An 18676-nucleotide genomic window follows, 5' to 3' on the forward strand; every position below is an offset into this window, starting at 1 on the left:
AGTTTCATTCCATTTGGACTCCGTCTGAAAATGGGCCAAAAACACGGAAAAACATAAACTGGCACTTGGCACTGAGTTAATAGGTTAGTCCCAAAAAATATATAAAATAGCATATTCATGCATATAAAACATCCAAAGTTGAAAAGATAATAGCATGGAACCATCAAAAATTATAGATACGTTGGAGACGTATCAAGCATCCCCAAGTTTAACTCCTGCTCTTCCTCGAGTAGGGAAGTGATAAAGAATGAATTTTTGATGCTTTCATGCTACCTAGCATAGATGTCCTTTGTAACTCCTCTTACGTGACATGAATGTTCAGATCCGTTAGATTCAAAATAATAGTTTTCTATTGATGTGGAGACAATAATACTTCAAGCAAACTAGCAAGGTAATCATGAACTTTCAAAATAACAAGGCCAAAAGAAAGTTATCCCTACAAAATCATATAGTCTGCCTATGCTCTATCATCCTTGCACAAAAAATTTAAATCATGCACAACCCGGTAGGCCAAGTAATTATTTTCACACCTTTACTTTCTCAAACTTTTTCGACTCTCATGCAATACATAAGCGTGAGCCATGGTTTTATCACTATAAGTGGTGTGGAGTGTGGTGGAGGTTGCAAGGCAAACAAGGAGAAGATGGTCACATTGACTAGGCATATCAATGAGCTATGAAGATGCTCATCAATAGATATCAACGTGAATGAGTAGGGGTTGCCATACAAATGATGCACTAGAGCTAGGAGTATGTGGAAGCTCTTAAAGAAAACTAGTGGGTCTGCATCCAACTTGCTTGCTCACGAAGACCTAAGGCAATTTTGAGGAAGCTCATCATAGGAATATACAAGCCAAGTTATATAATTAAGACAACGTCTAACCATAGCATTAAACTAGTGGATCCAAATCAGCCCCTTACGAAGCAACACATAGACTGGGGTTTAAGCTTCTGTCACTCTAGCAACCCATCATCTACTTACTACTCCCCAATGCCTTCCTCTAGGCCCAAATATGGTGAAGTGTTATGTAGTCGACGTTCACATAACACCATTAGAGGAAAAGACAACATACAACTTAACAAAATACCGAACGAATATCAAATTCACATGACTATTATCAGCATGACTTATCCCATGTCCTCAGGAACAAAAGTAACTACTCACAAAGCATAATCATAATCATGATCAGAGGTGTAATGAATAGCATCAAGGATCTGAACATAAACTCTTCCACCAAGTAATCCAACTAGCATCAACTACAAAGAGTAATCAACACTACTAGTAACCTTACAAGTACCAATCGGAGTCGCGAGACAAAGATTGGTTACAAGAGATGAACTAGGGATTGGAGATGAGATGGTGCCGATGAAGATGTTGATGAAGATGCCTCCCCTCCGACGAGAGGAGTGTTGGTGATGACGATGACGATGATTTCCCCCTCCGGGAGGGAAGTTTCCCCGACAGGATCGTCCTGCCGGAGCTCTAGATTGTATCTGCTCAAGTTCCGCCTCGTGGCGGCGGCGAAACCACGAAAAAGCTCCCGAATGATTTTTTCTGGAATGAAACCCTTCGTATAACAAAAGAGGGGGGCTAGTGGGTCGTCAGGGAGCCCACAAGCTTGCCCTCCGCCACCAGGGGGTGGCGGTGGCAGGTCTTGTGGCGCCCTGGTGGCCCCCTCCGGTACTTCTTTCGCCCAGTATTTTTTATATAATCCCAAAAAATTCCACGTAACTTTTCAGGGCATTTGGAGATGTGCAAAATAGTAGACTAAGATTTGCTCCATTTCCAGTCCAGAATTCTAGCTGCCTGAATTCTCCTTCTTCAAATAAACCTTGCAAAATAAGAGAGAAAAGGCATAAATATGGTACCACAAAGTAATATAACAGCCCATAAAGCAATAACTATCAACATGAAAGCATGATGCAAAATGGACGTATCACCACCACAGACCCGTCTCCAAACTTGACGGTGCCAGAGACGCTGCGATCGAGCTCGTTGAAGCACGCTGCGCTGCCCGACATATGATTGGATGCTCCTGTGTCCAGGTACCACTTGGAGTCGTACTCTTCTTCCGTGCGCCCGAGGTGGACTTCAGCGTGCTCTTCGACGAGGTCGATGTAGTCGTCGATGATGCCGGTGTCGTCGGTGACCGTGCAGACCTCCGCCATGAGGAAGGTAGGATCATCACGTCGGCGCCCTGTGCCTGGGTCAGGTGCGCCTCCTCCTCCCTCTTCTTCTTGCGGCAATCCTTGATCCAGTGGCCTGCGTTTCCGCAGTAGTGACACTTGTCGCGATCGTCATCGTTGGCAGGCTGCTTGTTCTTCCCGTTGCCGCGCCCGCGACCTCTGCCACGACGCCCGCCACGGGGCGCACCGCTTGACGAGCCGCCGCGGCCTTTTGACCGCGCTTTCCACTCCTCCTCTGTGAGCAGGAGATGGCCCACGCCAGACTCTGTCTGGTCGAGGTCGTACCTCTCTGCCGCGGCTTTCAGGATGCCGGTGAACTCTTCCACAGAGAGCGTATCCAAGTCAACTAGGGTTTCGATTGACAAAGCGATTTGTGAGTACCTCTTTGGGACAACTGAGAGGAACTTGCGAACCACCCGCTTGTCCGGCACGGTCTCTCCGAGTTGTGCCATCTGTGCCACCATATTGGTAAGGTGCATGGCGAAGTCATCGACGGTCTCGCCGTCCGTGAAGCAAATGTCGTTGTACTGCCTGGAGATCGTCGCGAGCTTGGCCTCGCGGACGCGCGCCACGCCGAGGCGCATAGTCTTGAGGGTGTCCCAGGCGTTCTTAGCTGTGGCCTTGGACGCGAGAGTGGGTGCCATCTCCGGTGGTACGCCACGCAGAATCGCCTCGAGCGCCAGACGATCATCGCTGCGCTCGGCGGTTCCCGTTTGCACGGCGTCCCAGAGGTGTCGGCCCTCCATCATCACCTGCATGAGCACTGCCCAGTCGGTGTAGTTCGTCTTCGTCAGCAGCGGCCAGACCGCGCCGCCCGTGTCGCGCACCACCCGCGCCATGGATCTCTCTGCCACGACGACGTCTGTCCCGTCGGAGATCCTTGCTCGCGGCGTAGATGGCGACTTGCTGCTACTGGAATCGTCGGTTCCAACCATCGTGTGGATCGGAACCAAGCTCTGATACCAATTGTTGGAATCTAACGACGAACTAATGGAGCTATGAGCAGGTAAACAGAGGTAGACGACGGGAGTTTTGCCTGCGCTAACTTGCCGCAGTTTTCTGGTATTTTGATCCTCCTTTTATGCCAAGTTACAACGACGAAAACGGGGCACTAAGCCACCGGACCATGCGCCACTCCTCCCACAAGGCTCGTGCCATCCCACGAGCAGGTCAGAGCGCGGGACTCGGATTAGATCGCCGACCTGACGAGCTATTCTCGCAGCGTCTCTAACTGAACTTACTGACAAAGCAACAACTAACTGAAACTGCTAACAACTAAGCTACTCTGAACCTGAACTGCAAGGTTTATTCTAACACAAGTAACAAAATCATCACCACAACGAGGAGAAGGGCGAATCTTTTTAATTTCCTTCACGTCCACAGGAAGGAAGTGCTGCGTTATGTTATCCATGTCCCATTCATCGTTAAGGCCAATCAAATCTAAAACTTACTTAAGTCAACACCTTCTTCTTGCTGTGATTAAGCCCCTAGTTGGCTCCCTTGCAATCCATCTATCCCGCCAGATTTTTGAGGAGATCCAAACCATGAGTGATAGCTTGCCAAGTAGGTGACGGATTTCCGATGAAAACTGTGTTAACAAACTTTCCATTTGGAAAATATCATGCCTTGAGTAATCTAGCACATAGGCTATTTATAGAAACGGAGCCTGGATGAACGCATGGAAGGGGTGAGTTTGTTCATGGAGGAGGCAATGCTTTCATGTTTTAGGAAAATTTTGCTAAAGTAATTACTAGCATTGAAGAAGAATCAATTCATTGAGGGGGTCAGAATCCTGAACCATATTTGTTGATTCAAATAGTGATGGGAGTCCATTTTAAAAAAAATAGTGACGGGAATAAAATTCAGCCGCCATATTTTTTTCTCAGTTTAAACATCACAGACCATTGTGATGTATCTGTCACTGACCACGATGATTTACACCCATCCATTGCAAACCATAGTAGCAGTTGATTCCAAGCGTGGACGAGATACACTAATCGCTAGCTCGCGAGCCAACGGCAGCAGGATTCTTGTCGTGGGGGAACCAACAGATGAACCGATCATACATCACGACACCAATACATGCCCAACAAATCAAGAAAGAACGCTACATGTACAACCACCGCTATTAAAGAATTGTCCTCAAACAACTAGCTACGGCTACGCACAACTTACAAGTCATGTACAATCCCAACAATGGCCGACACCGACAGTACAGCAAGCTCCACTACAGCGGCATGTGCACGAAGGAGCGCTTGTCAGGCGAGGATGTAGTAGGGCCGGTCGCCGTCGATGCTCGGCAGCTCCGGCGGCGTCTTCAGGATGACGTAGACGGAGTAGATGATGCCGGGGACGTAGCCGAGCATCGTCAGCGGCAGCGAGATGAAGAACTCCGACTGCACATACACGCAGGCAGAAAGCTCGTAACATCACCATGAGTCCATGACTAGCCACGGAAGACTAATGTGGAGAGTGGAGGTAGCTGAACCAGGAGGAGGAGGAGTGGTTGCTTTTGCTTACGCTGCACCAGCCGTACCGGAAGAAGACGCCGAGCGGCGGCAGCACGGCGGCGAAGATGATCTCCAGGCACGTCGAGCAGCCGCCGGAGCTCATCCTGCCCCTGCCGTCGCGCCTCAGTTATCGTAGCCGGGGCCTTGTTGTTGGAAGAGGGAGGTGTGGTGGCTTTAAATCCGAGGAGGCAGCGGCGGCCGGCAAGCAAAGCAAGCCGGTGGGGAGAGAGGAATGATGCGGAATCGGAGGATGGCTGCGGGGAGAAGATGCCGGATGCCCACCGTGGAGGGGGCTTGAGCTGTCTGTCGCTGACCGGCTGGGGTAGCCCACCGTGGCGTGCCGTGGCGACGACCGCAGTGTGCGAATTTCTGGCCGAGAATATTCGTCGCCCGTAGCTGTTTTTTCTGGTGGAGATGCGGCCGATCCGCCTGCCGCATCATTTTTATCCGCTCCGCTGAACAAACGTCGAGCATCCCAAACGAAACTACTCGAGTAAGTGGATCTCCAACTACCGCGCTATAGAGGCGTCGTATTGAAAAAGTAGACGCGCAAAAACGACGTGTCCGGCATATGTAATTCAGCGGGCGGAAAGAAACGTCATCACGTGCCGCTTATTTGCTGCACCCGTTCCCACGCGCTGATCTCTCGAGCGCTCGCGCGAAACTTCACCTGTCCATCCAGCCGCGCCGTCGTCGCCGGCCGCGCCACCCCCGTTTTTCCGGCGACCGTTCAGGCGCTTCCCCGGTCTCTCCCCGCGCGGCCGCGGCTTTCTCCCTCTCTCTCTCTCGTCAGCGCCGCCCGCAAGGTATGTATTGCTTCCAACCTCACATTTTTACATGAATTTTGATGCATGTTGTTTATAGCCTAGTTTTGAACATTTTAGATGAGTTCGACATATGATTTTTCCGAATAAGAATTTGATATGAAAGAGGATGAGGATCTTGCAATGATCCTAACTATGCACATCAATAAAAAAAACGAAGCACGGTGGTTCGGTTATGGGTCGGCAGAAAATTTGGAGGGATAGGATTGATGCCCACAACAGATTGACGAGGCACTATTTTGTGGAGAATCCCACATATCCCGAGTCGTACTTTCGTCGCCGGTTTAGGATGAGCACCGAGTTGTTCAGGCACATTGCAAAGAAACTAGCGAGCCATGACCAGTTTTTTCAGCAGAGGAGGAATGCTGCCGGAGAGCTCGGGCATAACACCTTTCAGAAGGTGACAACCGCTTTGCGTATGTTGGCATACGGTTTTCCCGCTGATCTAGCTGATGATCACTTGGCCATGGGTGAGAGCCAAGCCATTATGTGTGTCAAACGCTTCGCAGTCGGAATTATGCAAGTGTTTGGCCCGGAGTACCTTATGCACGCTTGTGTGATCATGCAAAACATGATCATCGAGAATGAGCGTGCCAAGATGTAGACTACTCTAACTATGAGCTCTTGGGATATCCCGTGCGAGTGCGGCGGAGGGCTGAAAGGGTGGCCTGCTTTGTTGTCTCCTATCATGCCATTCGACGTCCAGCAGCGCATAATGAACTCAGAAATGATCTCATTAAGGAGTGGTGGGCTTGGAATGGCCGCCAAAGAGCATCATTATTTGTGCGTTGTACTATTTGTTGAACTATTTGTTGTATTGTTGTATTGTTGAACTATTTGTTGTGTTGTTGAACTATCTGTTGTATTGTTGTATTGTTGAACTATTTGTTGTATTATTGTATTGTTGTATTGTTGAACTATTTGTTATATGCCATGTCTTTGTTTTGTGAGAATGTGTGAAATTTGTTTTGTGTTGAAATTATAAGAAATGTGAGGCGTCGGTTGCTCGCGCGCTGCATTTTAGCGGGCTGCTGGAGCTGCGCGCCCGTGCTGCATTTCAGCGCGGCTGCTGGAACCAGCGTTGCGCGCCGCCACAAACCTAACGATGGACGCACTGTAAATCAGTTTTCTGTTGGAGATGCTCTAATCAAGCTAGTACAGTAAAAAAAAAACTAGACCATTCACAAAAAACAAAGAACTAATTGGTTATTTCGACAGCAATTTGTGTTCAAGCTTCCAAGTAGCAAGCACTGGGACGGTTTCCTAACCCCGTTGATTACACGCCTGCACGAAATTATCGGTTGTTGTCGCGTGCAAGACGTTAAGAAATGGCGAGCAATTTCGGGTAACAAGCTACTACGAGAGCCACCATGCATGCCGTAGCTACATACAAAGCCAAAAGGTTCTTTGCTTGATACTCAATACGAGTAGGTTATTATTACCTGCAAGTTGGTACAAGTTTTGTCTCGCTAATCTGACGTGACTCACATTTACTGCCAAGGGACGTGGACAAGTGAACATGCTCTTAACTCTTAAGCGACCACATCTACGGCATGTTAATTACTCTCATACGCATCGTGGTTTGCGTGCGAATGCTCCATTGATGAGATCATGTGCACATGTTTAGCCATGGACCACGGCATCAATCGCCGGAATGACAGTTTAAAAGCTTGGTAAAAAGAAGGTTTAGGCCCTGTTTGTTTCAGAAGTCTCAGGATTTTTTTAGTCCCAACTTAAAAGTCACTAGTCCCTATCCGTTTGTTTCCAGGAACTAAATAGGGACCAGAGGTCATTAAATGACATGAAAAAGACCATGTTATCCTTAGTAATGTAGTAGTTATTAAATGACATGCTAAAAGTAGGGGCATTGTTGGAAAAAGTGTCAAAAAAGTCACAAAAAGACCCTCCCACAGGGACTTCTTCAAATAGTCCCAAATACCCCTTTTGGTCCTTAAAAGTCCCTCATGTTTGTTTCACATGGGATATTTTTAAGTCCCTACACCAAAAAGTCCCTGTAAACAAACACCCCCTTAGAGATGCAGATCCGTAGCAGCATGCTTGCGCGCGCCCTGCTGCCATGCATTTGAAAATAATAATGGGGGGTAGTTCTCAAAAATGAAATTTAGGTCCGGCAGGCCCCTTCTTCATTGGATTCGCAGGTCCATTGGCTGCGATCTCAGAAGTGTAAGGTGGTTTCCCAGGGACTAAAGAATTTTTTTTCTTCAATAAATATTTCTTTAGTCTCTTAAGAAAAAGTCCCTTCTGTTTCTTCACCTAGGGACTAAAAGGGACTTTTTAGTCTAGTCCCTAGGTAAAGAAACACCACCTAAGACTGTCTCGGCAAGGTAGTAGCATCATTGTTTATTTACATTATTTACAGTAAAACTACCTTTATTACTCAATTATTATCCAGGTATTAAAAAACAGATCATGGATTTTAAAAGTGTTCCAGAATTTACTTATTTTTTCGAATTATAAAAACTGTTTGCAATTTTTTACAATATTAACAGTAAAACTACCTTTATTACTCAATTTTACCCAGTTATTAAAAACAAATCATGGATTTTAAAAGTGTTCCAGAATTTACTTATTTTTTCGAATTATAAAAACTGTTTGCAATTTTTTAAAATGTTTGTGGACTTTCAAAACTGTTCTAAAATTTTCAAAATGTATATGATAATTTTAAAACGTCCTCGAGATAAAAAAAATGGTCACAAAATTCAAAAATATTCAGAATTTTTTTAAATAATAGTCCAGAATTTTAAAAAATTCAAAAATATTTAAATTTTTCATGACTTTTAAATACTTTTTATGAATGTCAGGAATATTCATGAATTAGAAAAATCTAAAGGGAGTTTAAAAATGAAAATGATAATACAAACATAAAACAAAGACCAGAAGTAAATCCCGAACAAACAGGAAACAAAAACACTGAAAAAAGAAAGAAGAAAGCATCGGCCTGAGGTTGGCAAATTCCTATTTTGCGCCAAGTAGTTCGCTATTGTTACAGCCTACAGGGCGCCCAACGCTTTTATACGGGCTGGCCGTATATGAGCATGTCTAATAGAGCCCTCAAGTCTTTAAATCTAAAATCAGTTTTAAGGATTGATAATTAATGATTTTTAACATTTTTAAGGACTGAAAAACAGGGACAAAGACTAGAACCCTCAAACCCAACCCTTATAATGAAATATTCTGTTATAAGGGTTGGATTTAAGGGTTATAGTCTTTGCCCCAACCCCAACCCTTAAAACTGTCATTTGACATATCACAATTTTCATCATCTCAATAACACCGAATAGTACTTTCAAACACATAATAATCATTCAATTTATTACAACAATGTTTTGAAGCAAATTATAATAATTGTTCGAATCAAATAGGACATAGAAAAGTAAACAAATTAAGGTAGATCATGGGCCTTGGCACCGCCCAACCAACTTCCACTAGTGCTCTACTAGATCATTCCGGAGCTGACCATGAGTGTTTGCATCCTCAATCTGACGATGCGCTTCAAGAAAAGCTTGTACGCGACAAGGTTTTTTTTCCGGTTGCACACGAGTACCAACATTGTCATAGAAACAAGGCAGTTTTAACCCTCTCTCATTCTCGATGATCATGTTGTGTAGAATCACACAGCATTTCATGATGTTCTCCAAGGTTTTTTTGTCCCAAAAACCAGCTGGACCCCGAACTATGGCAAATCTTGCTTGCAAAACACCGAAAGCTCTCTCAATATCCTTGCGGGCTGCCTCTTGTGCCTTGGTGAAATGGGCCTCTTTTCTGGTTAAGGGCATCCCATTTTTCTCCTTGATGGACTTCACAAGAGTTGCCCAATCGGGGTAAATTCCATCGGTGAGATAGTATCCCATTGAGTACTCATTGTCCATTATTTTGTAGTTGCAAGTTGGAGCATCCCTAGAAACTAATATTTTGAACAAAGGAGATCTATTGAGCACATTGATATCACTGAGTGTTCCCGGCAAACCAAAAAATGCATGCCAAATACATGTGTCCTCCGATGCCACAGCCTCAAGCACAATGATAGCATCACGGCTTTTACCGCAATACATTCCTTGCCATGCCTTTGGACAATTTTCCATGTCCAATGCATGCAATCAAGACTACCAAGCATCCACGGCCATCCCCTTTTTTCATTCATCTCCATCAATCTCTTTGTATCTTCCTCGTTGGGTGCCCGAAGATACTCATCACCATGCAACCGGATGACCAACTTTGCAAACCTACGAACGGACGCCGTGATTGTATATTGTCCAATGTGAAGATACTCGTCTGTATAGTCCGCGGGTATGCCATAGGCGAGCACCCGCATTGCAGCCAATATCTTTTGGTACGCACTAAACCCCATGATACCGACGGGGATCTACGACGCTTGAAGTAATCCGAGGCGGCCTCACAATTGGTGACAATTTTCACAAACAAACTACGACACATTTGGTACCTTCTCCGGAAGAGGCGAGGTGGGTATGTCGGTACCTCCGCGAAGTAGTCTCGCATCAAATGTTCGTGTCCGAGATAGCGGTTCCGGCAGATGGTGACTCGCCCCATCTTCGACCCTCTCCTTTGATCCATAAGCTTCACGCGGTCAGTCTTCAAACTCTTGCACACCAAGGAGGAGGCCCATCATCTCGACGTCATCGTCTTGAAGCAAGTCGTCAATGTCCGAATCGTCTGATGACGACCAAGCAGAATCATCGGACAACACATCCATCTACACAACACAAAACAAAAAATGTAGTGTTGGTCTGTAACAAAAATACAGGAAACAAGGCCGGTCGAAGCTCGTTGTGGAGGAGGCCGACAGTGTGGAGACAGAGGGAGGAGAAGCAAGGGAGCTCACCTTGGACGGCTCGCGGTGGAGGAGGCTAGAGGTGTGGACGAGCTCAGGGCGGTGGAGGAGCTTGGGGGAGGCGGTGGAGGAGCTCGGGGCGACGGTGGAGGAGCTCGGGGGCGGCGGTGGAGGAGCTCGGGGCGGGACGGCGGCGGTGGCCCGAGATGCGGCCGGCGACGGTGGAGGAGCTCGGGGGCGGGACGGCGGCGGTGGCCCGAGATGCGGTCGGAGGCGGCTCGGGTCGGCGCGGGGGCGGGATGGCGGCGGCGGCTCGGGGGAGGCGCGGGAGGAGGTTGGGGATGGGAAATTTCCCTTCCGCGCATGGCCGGATTGAAGTGAGGGTTGGGATAGATTTTGCCCCCCAATCCTCACTTCTACAGGTTGGGAGAGGGTTTGCAGGTCCGATCCTTATTTTTTTAAGGGTTTAAGGGTTAAGAGGTTCTAGTCTACGCGTTTTTTTTTCGTCCAACTCGTAAAAAATGGTTATTTCTGTTTTTTTTAGGGTTTAAGGGCTCTACTACACATGCTCTAAGCATCTCATACACTCTCTGTTTTGGGAAGCTTTCGGCTAGGTCATCCTCATTCATGATTTAAAATTCATTAGCATGTTTTTTTCTTTACTTTTGTAATGATTCATGAAGTTTATTTAAACTGGTGAACATGTTTAAAATTTATGATTTTTCTATGCACGTGTACACTTTTTAAAACCCGTGAACATATTTCTAAATTCATGCTTGTTTAAGTACATAAAAAAACATAACCAGTTTTTTCTGAAGTGGCGAGCAAGCTTGAAGTGCCATGCAAGAGAATAAAAAAAGAAAAAAAAATCTACAAGGGATAGCGAGTGTTCCTTTTTGGGCCATCGCCGAGCAACGTCCACACAAGCCCTAGGGTACCCGCCACCGCAACCCTAGGGTACCCCGTAACATTTTTAGAATGTTTCGCAAAAGTTATCATGAAGTCTGCTTACAAACCGGACCATCTCTCCTATGAAACACTAACTGATGTATCTTTAATGTAGATTTTTTTGGCCCGTAAGCCTGAACCTAAAACACTAAACCCTAACACTACAAAAAAGGCAGAAAAATACTAGTAGCCAACAAAAAAAAGTCTGTCACCAATACTTGAGTTACTAGTGGCAAACAGAAAAAGGTTACTACTAGCAGGTATGAAACTGCGCCTGCCACTCGTACTTGTGGCAAATGGAATAAAAAATACCAGTGATTTATGTTTGCCAGTGATAATATTTGTCTCACGGTTAATTTGAAAATTAGGTTGAAGGCCCGGGTCTTGCTGTCTTTGTCCTTCGTCTCGAAATGGTGGCCGGGGAGGTAGGTCGGTGCTGCCGACCTGCTAATGCCGACATCCGATAGAAAAGCATTCTTGGAGACATCCCTCATGGCCTGTACAGATTTTGTTTCATGTATGTAATTAAGCTTTGTTTTCGAAAGAAGGATAAACCTTAGGTCACTGCATCACTTGACGCAAACAATCATATATACTACTCCCTCCGTCCCAAAAAAAAGTTGTTGATCCGGTACAACTTTATTACAAAATTACACTAGATTAATGAAACTTATTTTTGGACCAAGGGAGTATTAGTTATCAAAAACAATGACAAGCGAAAACAAGTGAATGACATGCCACTTGTATAGATGCACGTGCATCTGTTTGTGTTCTTCGACGTATGTACATCATAGGTTGAGAAGATGGTAGGCTGGAGGAGCTTGATGTCGAAAGTGGGGATGACGATTTTTTAACATACGTACTTGTTTTAACAAGTGGATGAAACACTAAATGCTATATCTTTAATGTAGATTTTTTTGGGACCGTAAACCTAAACCTAGAACAGTAAATCCTAACATTACAAAAAATTAGGCAGAAAAAATACTAGTGACCAACACAAAAAAAGGCGCCGGTTACAGGCAATTTTTGCTAACCGACGCCTGCAGCGCTCCATCATGGGCCGGCCCATTTAGAGATCCTATCTGTGTTGTAGCCATAATTTTTTTCCAAATCGATGAACTTTTCTGAAAACCGGTGAACTTTTTTCAAAATCGATGAACTGTTTTTTTTGAAATGGATGAACTTTTTTGAAAATCTATGAACATAATTCAAAATTCGTGAACTTTTTTTAAAATCACTGAACTGTTTTTAAAATTTGATGAACTTTTTTTTAAACCGATGAACTTTTTTTGAAAATTAATGTTTTTTTTCGAATTCTGTGAACTTTTTGAAAGTACATAAACATATTTCAAAAATCAGTGAATTTTTTTTGTAATCACTGAACTTTTTTTCGCAAATCTGAACCTTTTTTAACTTCTATGAACTTTTTTTAATTTTTAAAGGACCAACACATTTTACATGGGCCGGCCCACGACGAGGAGCATTGCAGGCGTCAGTTGGCGAAACCGGCGCTGAAGGCGCCGTATAGGACCTTCAAAAATAGACCCTCATCAGAAGGCGTATACAAATGTTGCAAACGTCATGCAAAATTGCTTCAACGGCTATCGAAAAAAGTTTCAAACCCAGATGAAAAAGCTTCAACCAGTAATATAAAAAGCTGCAAGCGGTCATTGCCATGACGAAATGCTACAACCATTGACATAAAATGCTACAACTGTTGATGAAAAAAGTTGCAACCAGACATATAAAAAGCTGCAAGCAGTCATTGCCATGGCGGAATGCTACAACCGTTGATGAAAAATGCTGCAACAGAAACGATAGAGAGCGCATTAACCGAGCGCTGCTAAAAGATAATAGTTGCAACCCCTGATAGAAAAGCTTCGCCCGTAGATGAAAAAGCTCCAACCATTGAGAGAGAAAGCTATAACCATACACTGCACAATCAGTGTTGTGCAACCGTTCTAGAGTCAGTATGTGCGAAAAGTTTCAACCAGCTTCATGGGAAAAAGTTTTGACCGCCGGCAGCCTCTGCTACAAGCAACGAACTTGATAACGATGGCGAGATGGGGGCGACGGGAGAAGGACCCCTCGATAGCCGGGGGTGTGGGGACTGTGGTTTTTTGGACGAGGAAGGCCGGTAAGGTGCTCGCGTTCGTTGGCTCGAGGTTGACGATGAGAGAGGAGATCTAACGGTCAAGGGATCCCCAATCTGATGGCTGCGCTGTGACCGGCGCGAGTTTTCGGTCCGGTGCGCCGGCGCCCAGTACTGTCCGTGATTAGATTGTGTGTCTCTTATCAATTTCCGATCTAATTGTATGGGTAAATAACCTGCAAAAGTCGCTCACGTGGAAAAAACTCGTCGGCCCTATACTGCTTAAAACTAAAACTATACATGCATACATATAATTGACATCGGTTTATTCCCCATTGTATTCCATCACAATCAAACTCCGCACCGCGCCACTTCCTTGAATAAAATTCCGCCTTCTTTTCCTCGAGTTAATAATATGAATAATTTCACATTATGTATATTAAAAAGAAAGGGAATTTGTAACTTCCGAACATTCCGATCTTTTCAATAGATACGAATACTAACCAACTCACCTTGCCTTGATTGTTGTCCAGTAAGTAGAAATATGACAGTTAATCTTTTTTTCACTTTCATATGAGCCAAAAAAAGCATTTTTCTTCTTGTGTTTTTTTGGAATTCTCAAGTTATATTGTAGTCTCCGATATACAACCTGGTTGTATACCTTGCCCATGTAGACTCGTCGTAAATATGATGGCAACTTCACATGAGGGATTTTTTGGGTTGAAACATATCCCGATAATATTTGTGCAAATGGCATGGTAGTTTGTGCACCGGGATCTGATAACTTACGTATAAGTGTATAACTATCATTGTAACTTCGAGCGGGGGTGAAAAATTTATTAAAACATCTCGCCGGTAATTTATGTGTAAACAACACAGGAATTTCTGCATGGCAAACCTAATAACCAAGCAGATCTAGCCGAACGGATGCAACAACAGAGTGAAGAGTTTCAAGCTCAAAAACAATTACAACAACAACAGTTTGAGAAGCAAGTAGTTTTTTCTATTTTTTAAATACAGAGAGAGGTTAGTGGCTTCAACCTCGCACAAAGAGGGATAGAGGCAACACCTTTTGACACCAAAAACTTCAATTTAGCCGAAAACTACAGGGGCAATAGAACAATTTAGAATATGCAGTAGTGTTAGTAGTTTTGTACATCTACTAGGCATTTTTGCAAATACATGGAGGGGAGTGCACAAACACCGCGACAACTTCGACCTAAAGGAAAAAGTTGTCAAAAATGTACCGCACTAATTTTTTTGTATAAACATCATGGTAATAACGCATCATATACATGATAACTTGGACCCCGAGGAAATATTGTTGAAAAAATATAACCTCGATAACATTTGCATGAATATCATGGTAATAGAAGCATTTCATACCTGACACTTAGGTCAACGTGTGTGTGTGTGGGGGGGGGGGATTTGTTAAAGAGCATATTCCCGTCATTTTGTGTGCAAATAACACCGCATTATACACACAATAAAGTTGATAACTCACTACAAACCCCATGTAACTTTTGACCTCGGATAAAAGTTAGTTGAGAAACATACCCTGATAACTCATGTGTAAATAACATGGTAATATACATGCAAACTTATTCAATCTAGACGTGATAACTTTTTGACCAGGAAAAAGTGTTGTTAAAAAATACCTCCCAAATAATTGATGTGTAAACAACATGATAATACACTCACATGAGAGATGATAACTCATATACAAATATCACGGTATTTTTTTTATTGAGGGAATGAAAATTATTAAAAAACATACACAACAAAGCTGATAACTCACTGTAAACACCATAATCATTTTTTGACTCCGGGATAAAAGTTTGTCGAAAACATGCCCTGGTAACTTCTGTGTAAAAACATGGTAACATATTTATGACAGACGTGATAACTTAAGTAGCACAATGCGGTAACTTTCTGATTGGTAAAAAAAGTCGTGAGAACATATCAACATGGGATCTAGTTTTGACGAGATCGTCGAGACGGATTTTTTTAAGACGGTTTTTCAATCGATGCAACGGTTTGAGCTATAAGACATTTTAAAGTTTGAAAAAAAAAATCTACGATGACATTAGCCTTTTGTCTTCTAGTGCATATATACATGTAATTAGAGGGAGGAGTACACATGAAAGGAAAATTAGTCAGTCTAATGCATGCATGTATATAACTAGAGTGAAGTAAGGATTCGTTCGGATCTATTGGTAAAATCCGAACATTTGATAGTTATAAGAATCTTAAAAAGAAATAAGAATAATCCCACATTAGACAATAACCATCTCCACACATGATGAAAGCCACATAAATATCCAACATGCATAGATCATCAAATACATACGAGGGTAAATATTCATACTATCTACGTTCGTAGGCCACCTGCCGAGCTTTGCGCTCTTTCGACAGCATGCGGGCAAAACGGTCCAGTTCCTCCTCGTTTGTGCCCCTCTTTAGATCGGGCTCGTTCTTGCCCGTCTCGACGTTCACCTTGCATACTTGTCTCTTCAGCAATGCTTTGCCGACATCAATGAGCCCGTTAAGGTTCTTCGATGTGGACACGTCGACGGAGGCCATTTCGCCGGTGAGCTCGTCGTGCTGGATCCGGAGATAGCAATTGTTGCACTGCAGGGCCTGAAAGAGCACAGATGCTTGGATGTCGACGAGGTCGGCACTGGCCTCGCTGAAGCTATCGATGATCGGAGTGGAACCCCTCTTGTAGAGCCACCCCAGGAGGCCCCACTTGCTGCATTCAGCTGCATCAAACTTCTCTTCGATCTTGGCAGAGCCGGTGCCCAGCGAAAGGATCATGAACTTGCCGTAATCAGCAGACTTGATGGGCACAAAGTCCTCGTTGCCCATCAGGATCTGCTTGCTAACGTGGGTCATCGCCAACAGCGTCTGCGCATGCATATGTCCATGTAAGTTAGTGAGCACATTAGTATCACAGAAGTCAGCTAGTACAGATCATAATCGTGTTAGCGAGCTCCTATCAAGCTTGCTCGTCCTGTTAGTGTGTTAGCACGAGTTACCGGATTGTTAGCAACGACGCCTCCGTCGATTAGGTTGAAGGCCCGGGTCTTGCCGTCTTTGTCCTTCGTCTCGAAATGGTGGCCGGGGAGGTAGGTCGGTGCTGCCGACGTGCTAATGCAGACATCCGACAGAAGAGCGTTCTTGGAGACATCCCTCGTGGCCTGTACAGATTTTGTTTCATGTACGTAATTAAGCTTTGTTTCCCAAAGAAGGATAAACCTCAGGTGACTGCATCACTTGATGCACACAATCATATATACTACTCCCTCCGTCCAAAAAAAAGTTGTTGATCCTGTATAGCTTTATTACAAAGTTATACTAGATCAACGACACTTATTTTTTGATCAAGGGGTATTAGTTATAAAAAATAATGATAAGCGAAAACAAGTGGATAACATGCCACTTGTGTAGATGCACGTGGATCTGTTTGTGTTGTTCAACGTACGTACATCATAGGTTGAGAAGATGGTAGGCTGGAGGAGCTTGATGTCGAATGTGGGGATGATGATGTTCTTGAGCGTCTGATGGACTGTCGTGTCGCCGAGCAGCTTCTTGACGACCGAGTGCAGGTGCTGGCCGCTGTACTTGGGCCCCATCATGCTCTTGAGCCAGCCCAGAGGTCCTTTGCTGCACCACAGATCGAGTACATAGTTCATGAGTGAGTACACAGATTCGTTAGAGATTGATTCCGCGACCGTGGCCATGTATGTAATCCTCATCACCAGACGGCAGGGAAGATATTCGGGCAGTGCTCGAGGTAGAACTTGTTGACGTCCTTGGCGGCGAAGAGCGGGCGGCCCTCGGCGTTGGGCGCGGTGAGCATGGCGGCCACCAGGCCTCCGGTGCTCGTCCCGGCGACCACGTCGAAGTAGTCCGCGATCCTCACGTCCGGCCCGTCAAGCTCCTACTCACGGCCGACAACTCGTTGACGGTTTGTACCGATGGTGCATATACGTGCAAATCAAATGCAAGCAGGATGATTGCCTGAATTACATGGGCGGAAAGCCTGGTTGGTTGGTCACTCACCTGGAGCTTCTCCTCGAGGAAAGCGAGGATGGTGCCGGGGATGATCCCACGGACGCCGCCGCCGTCGATGCTGAGCACGGTGACGATGCTCCCGTAGCGCGGCTGCGGGCTGGCGGGCGACGACGACGACGGCGACCACGCGCGGCTGCTCAGCTCGCGCCGCGCCACGTTCACTGGCCCGGCCGTGCTCCGCCCCGGCGCCTGCGTGACCGGCATGCTTCCGCTCTAGCCTCTAGCGCTACGAAAGAGAGATCCCTTTGGCTTTGCAGAATGTTTTTCAAGCTGTTGCACTTGCACTGGGTGATGCATTATTAGCTTTAAATGGATGCTCTCGCCGACACTGTGCGAGTCACGGGCGCTCTGCATGCGGTCGTCGCCGGCAAACCATGGTGCAAGCGCGAGGGGGTCAGTGAAGGTGAAATAAAGGGGCGAGGGGGGCCGGGCACCGCGCAGGGCGCACGTCATCGAGCTGACGGTAGCCGCGGAAAGCTCCGTGCACACACGGTGATGCTGATTAGTATAATGTGTCGTGGTACATGATTCCATGTCCTACTCCTCTGTGCTTCCTGCCTGCCACTAGCCTTTTTCAGTCGTCGTGTTTACTCAACCGGACACGTATGTACCGAGAAGCGACACGCTATTTTTTTCCATCTCGTCGGTATTCGAACCCGTTGCTGTCGTAGCTGGTATGTTGGATGAGCATGACCTTGCGTGCGTGCTTGATGATATTTCTACGTGGATTGAGAGAAAGAGAGAGTTTTGGTTCTCTTTTATAACCAAAACAATTCAGTGATATCACGTATGTATAATCGAAATTCGTTGGTGTAGCATCGTTGATGCTACTTCCTTCGTTTATAAATATAAGTCCTTTTAAAGTTTTTACTATAAGACTACATACGAAGTAAAATGAATGAATCTATACTCTAAACTATGTGTACATACATTCGATATATTGTCTTAGTGATACCTCTAAAAAAAGGTTATATTTAGAAACGAATGGAGTATAGTGCACACATAAACTTTGTAAATGGATCGGGTTATAAGACGAGACACTTACCACATATCCGCATAATGATTGGGTTCCATCATGATTACATGACACATGGCAACAAGATTTGCTTCATGTGAACGAGTCCACTTAATTCCAACAATAAGAAACACCGTGCCCCTCCCCCTAACAAGTCACAATTCATTACCCATTTTTAATCCTGTCAAACAAAAAGTGACCTACTTTGGTTACA

The 18676-nt window shown here is 45.1% G+C and overlaps 2 protein-coding genes across 2 annotated transcripts; both read right to left on the reverse strand.

Annotated features, from left to right (window-relative positions):
• Positions 1-4175: 4175 nt before the first annotated feature.
• Positions 4176-5069, reverse strand: LOC123410417 (hydrophobic protein RCI2A-like). Its single transcript, XM_045103357.1, has 2 exons — positions 4707-5069; positions 4176-4582 (listed from the first exon to the last, which is right to left on the reverse strand). Exons 1-2 carry the CDS (start codon positions 4797-4799, stop codon positions 4445-4447), a joined length of 231 nt encoding a protein of 76 aa, XP_044959292.1. The 5' UTR covers positions 4800-5069; the 3' UTR covers positions 4176-4444.
• A 10489-nt stretch (positions 5070-15558) lies between these two features.
• LOC123408830 (patatin-like protein 2) lies at positions 15559-17805 on the reverse strand. Its single transcript, XM_045101873.1, has 5 exons — positions 17436-17805; positions 17132-17313; positions 16859-17036; positions 16409-16570; positions 15559-16277 (listed from the first exon to the last, which is right to left on the reverse strand). The coding sequence occupies exons 1-5, from the start codon at positions 17649-17651 to the stop codon at positions 15738-15740; spliced, it is 1278 nt and encodes a 425-aa protein (XP_044957808.1). The 5' UTR covers positions 17652-17805; the 3' UTR covers positions 15559-15737.
• Positions 17806-18676: the final 871 nt, after the last annotated feature.

The sequence above is a fragment of the Hordeum vulgare genome, chromosome 7H (assembly GCF_904849725.1).
Source record: "Hordeum vulgare subsp. vulgare chromosome 7H, MorexV3_pseudomolecules_assembly, whole genome shotgun sequence".
NCBI classification, from domain to species: Eukaryota; Viridiplantae; Streptophyta; class Magnoliopsida; order Poales; family Poaceae; genus Hordeum; species Hordeum vulgare.

What these genes read in the sequence shown, in the direction of transcription:
- LOC123410417 (XM_045103357.1), bottom strand. Translation starts at nt 4,799, where the DNA reads ATGAGCTCCGGCGGCTGCTCGACGTGCCTGGAGATCATCTTCGCCGCC. An exon ending in TCCGGTACGGCTGGTGCAGC is followed by an intron (nt 4,583 to 4,706) that starts GTAAGCAAAAGC and finishes GTGTATGTGCAG; the next exon opens with TCGGAGTTCTTCATCTCGCT.
- LOC123408830 (XM_045101873.1), bottom strand. Translation starts at nt 17,651, where the DNA reads ATGCCGGTCACGCAGGCGCCGGGGCGGAGCACGGCCGGGCCAGTGAAC. An exon ending in TCCTCGAGGAGAAGCTCCAG is followed by an intron (nt 17,314 to 17,435) that starts GTGAGTGACCAA and finishes GGCCGTGAGTAG; the next exon opens with GAGCTTGACGGGCCGGACGT. An exon ending in AATATCTTCCCTGCCGTCTG is followed by an intron (nt 17,037 to 17,131) that starts GTGATGAGGATT and finishes TCTGTGGTGCAG; the next exon opens with CAAAGGACCTCTGGGCTGGC.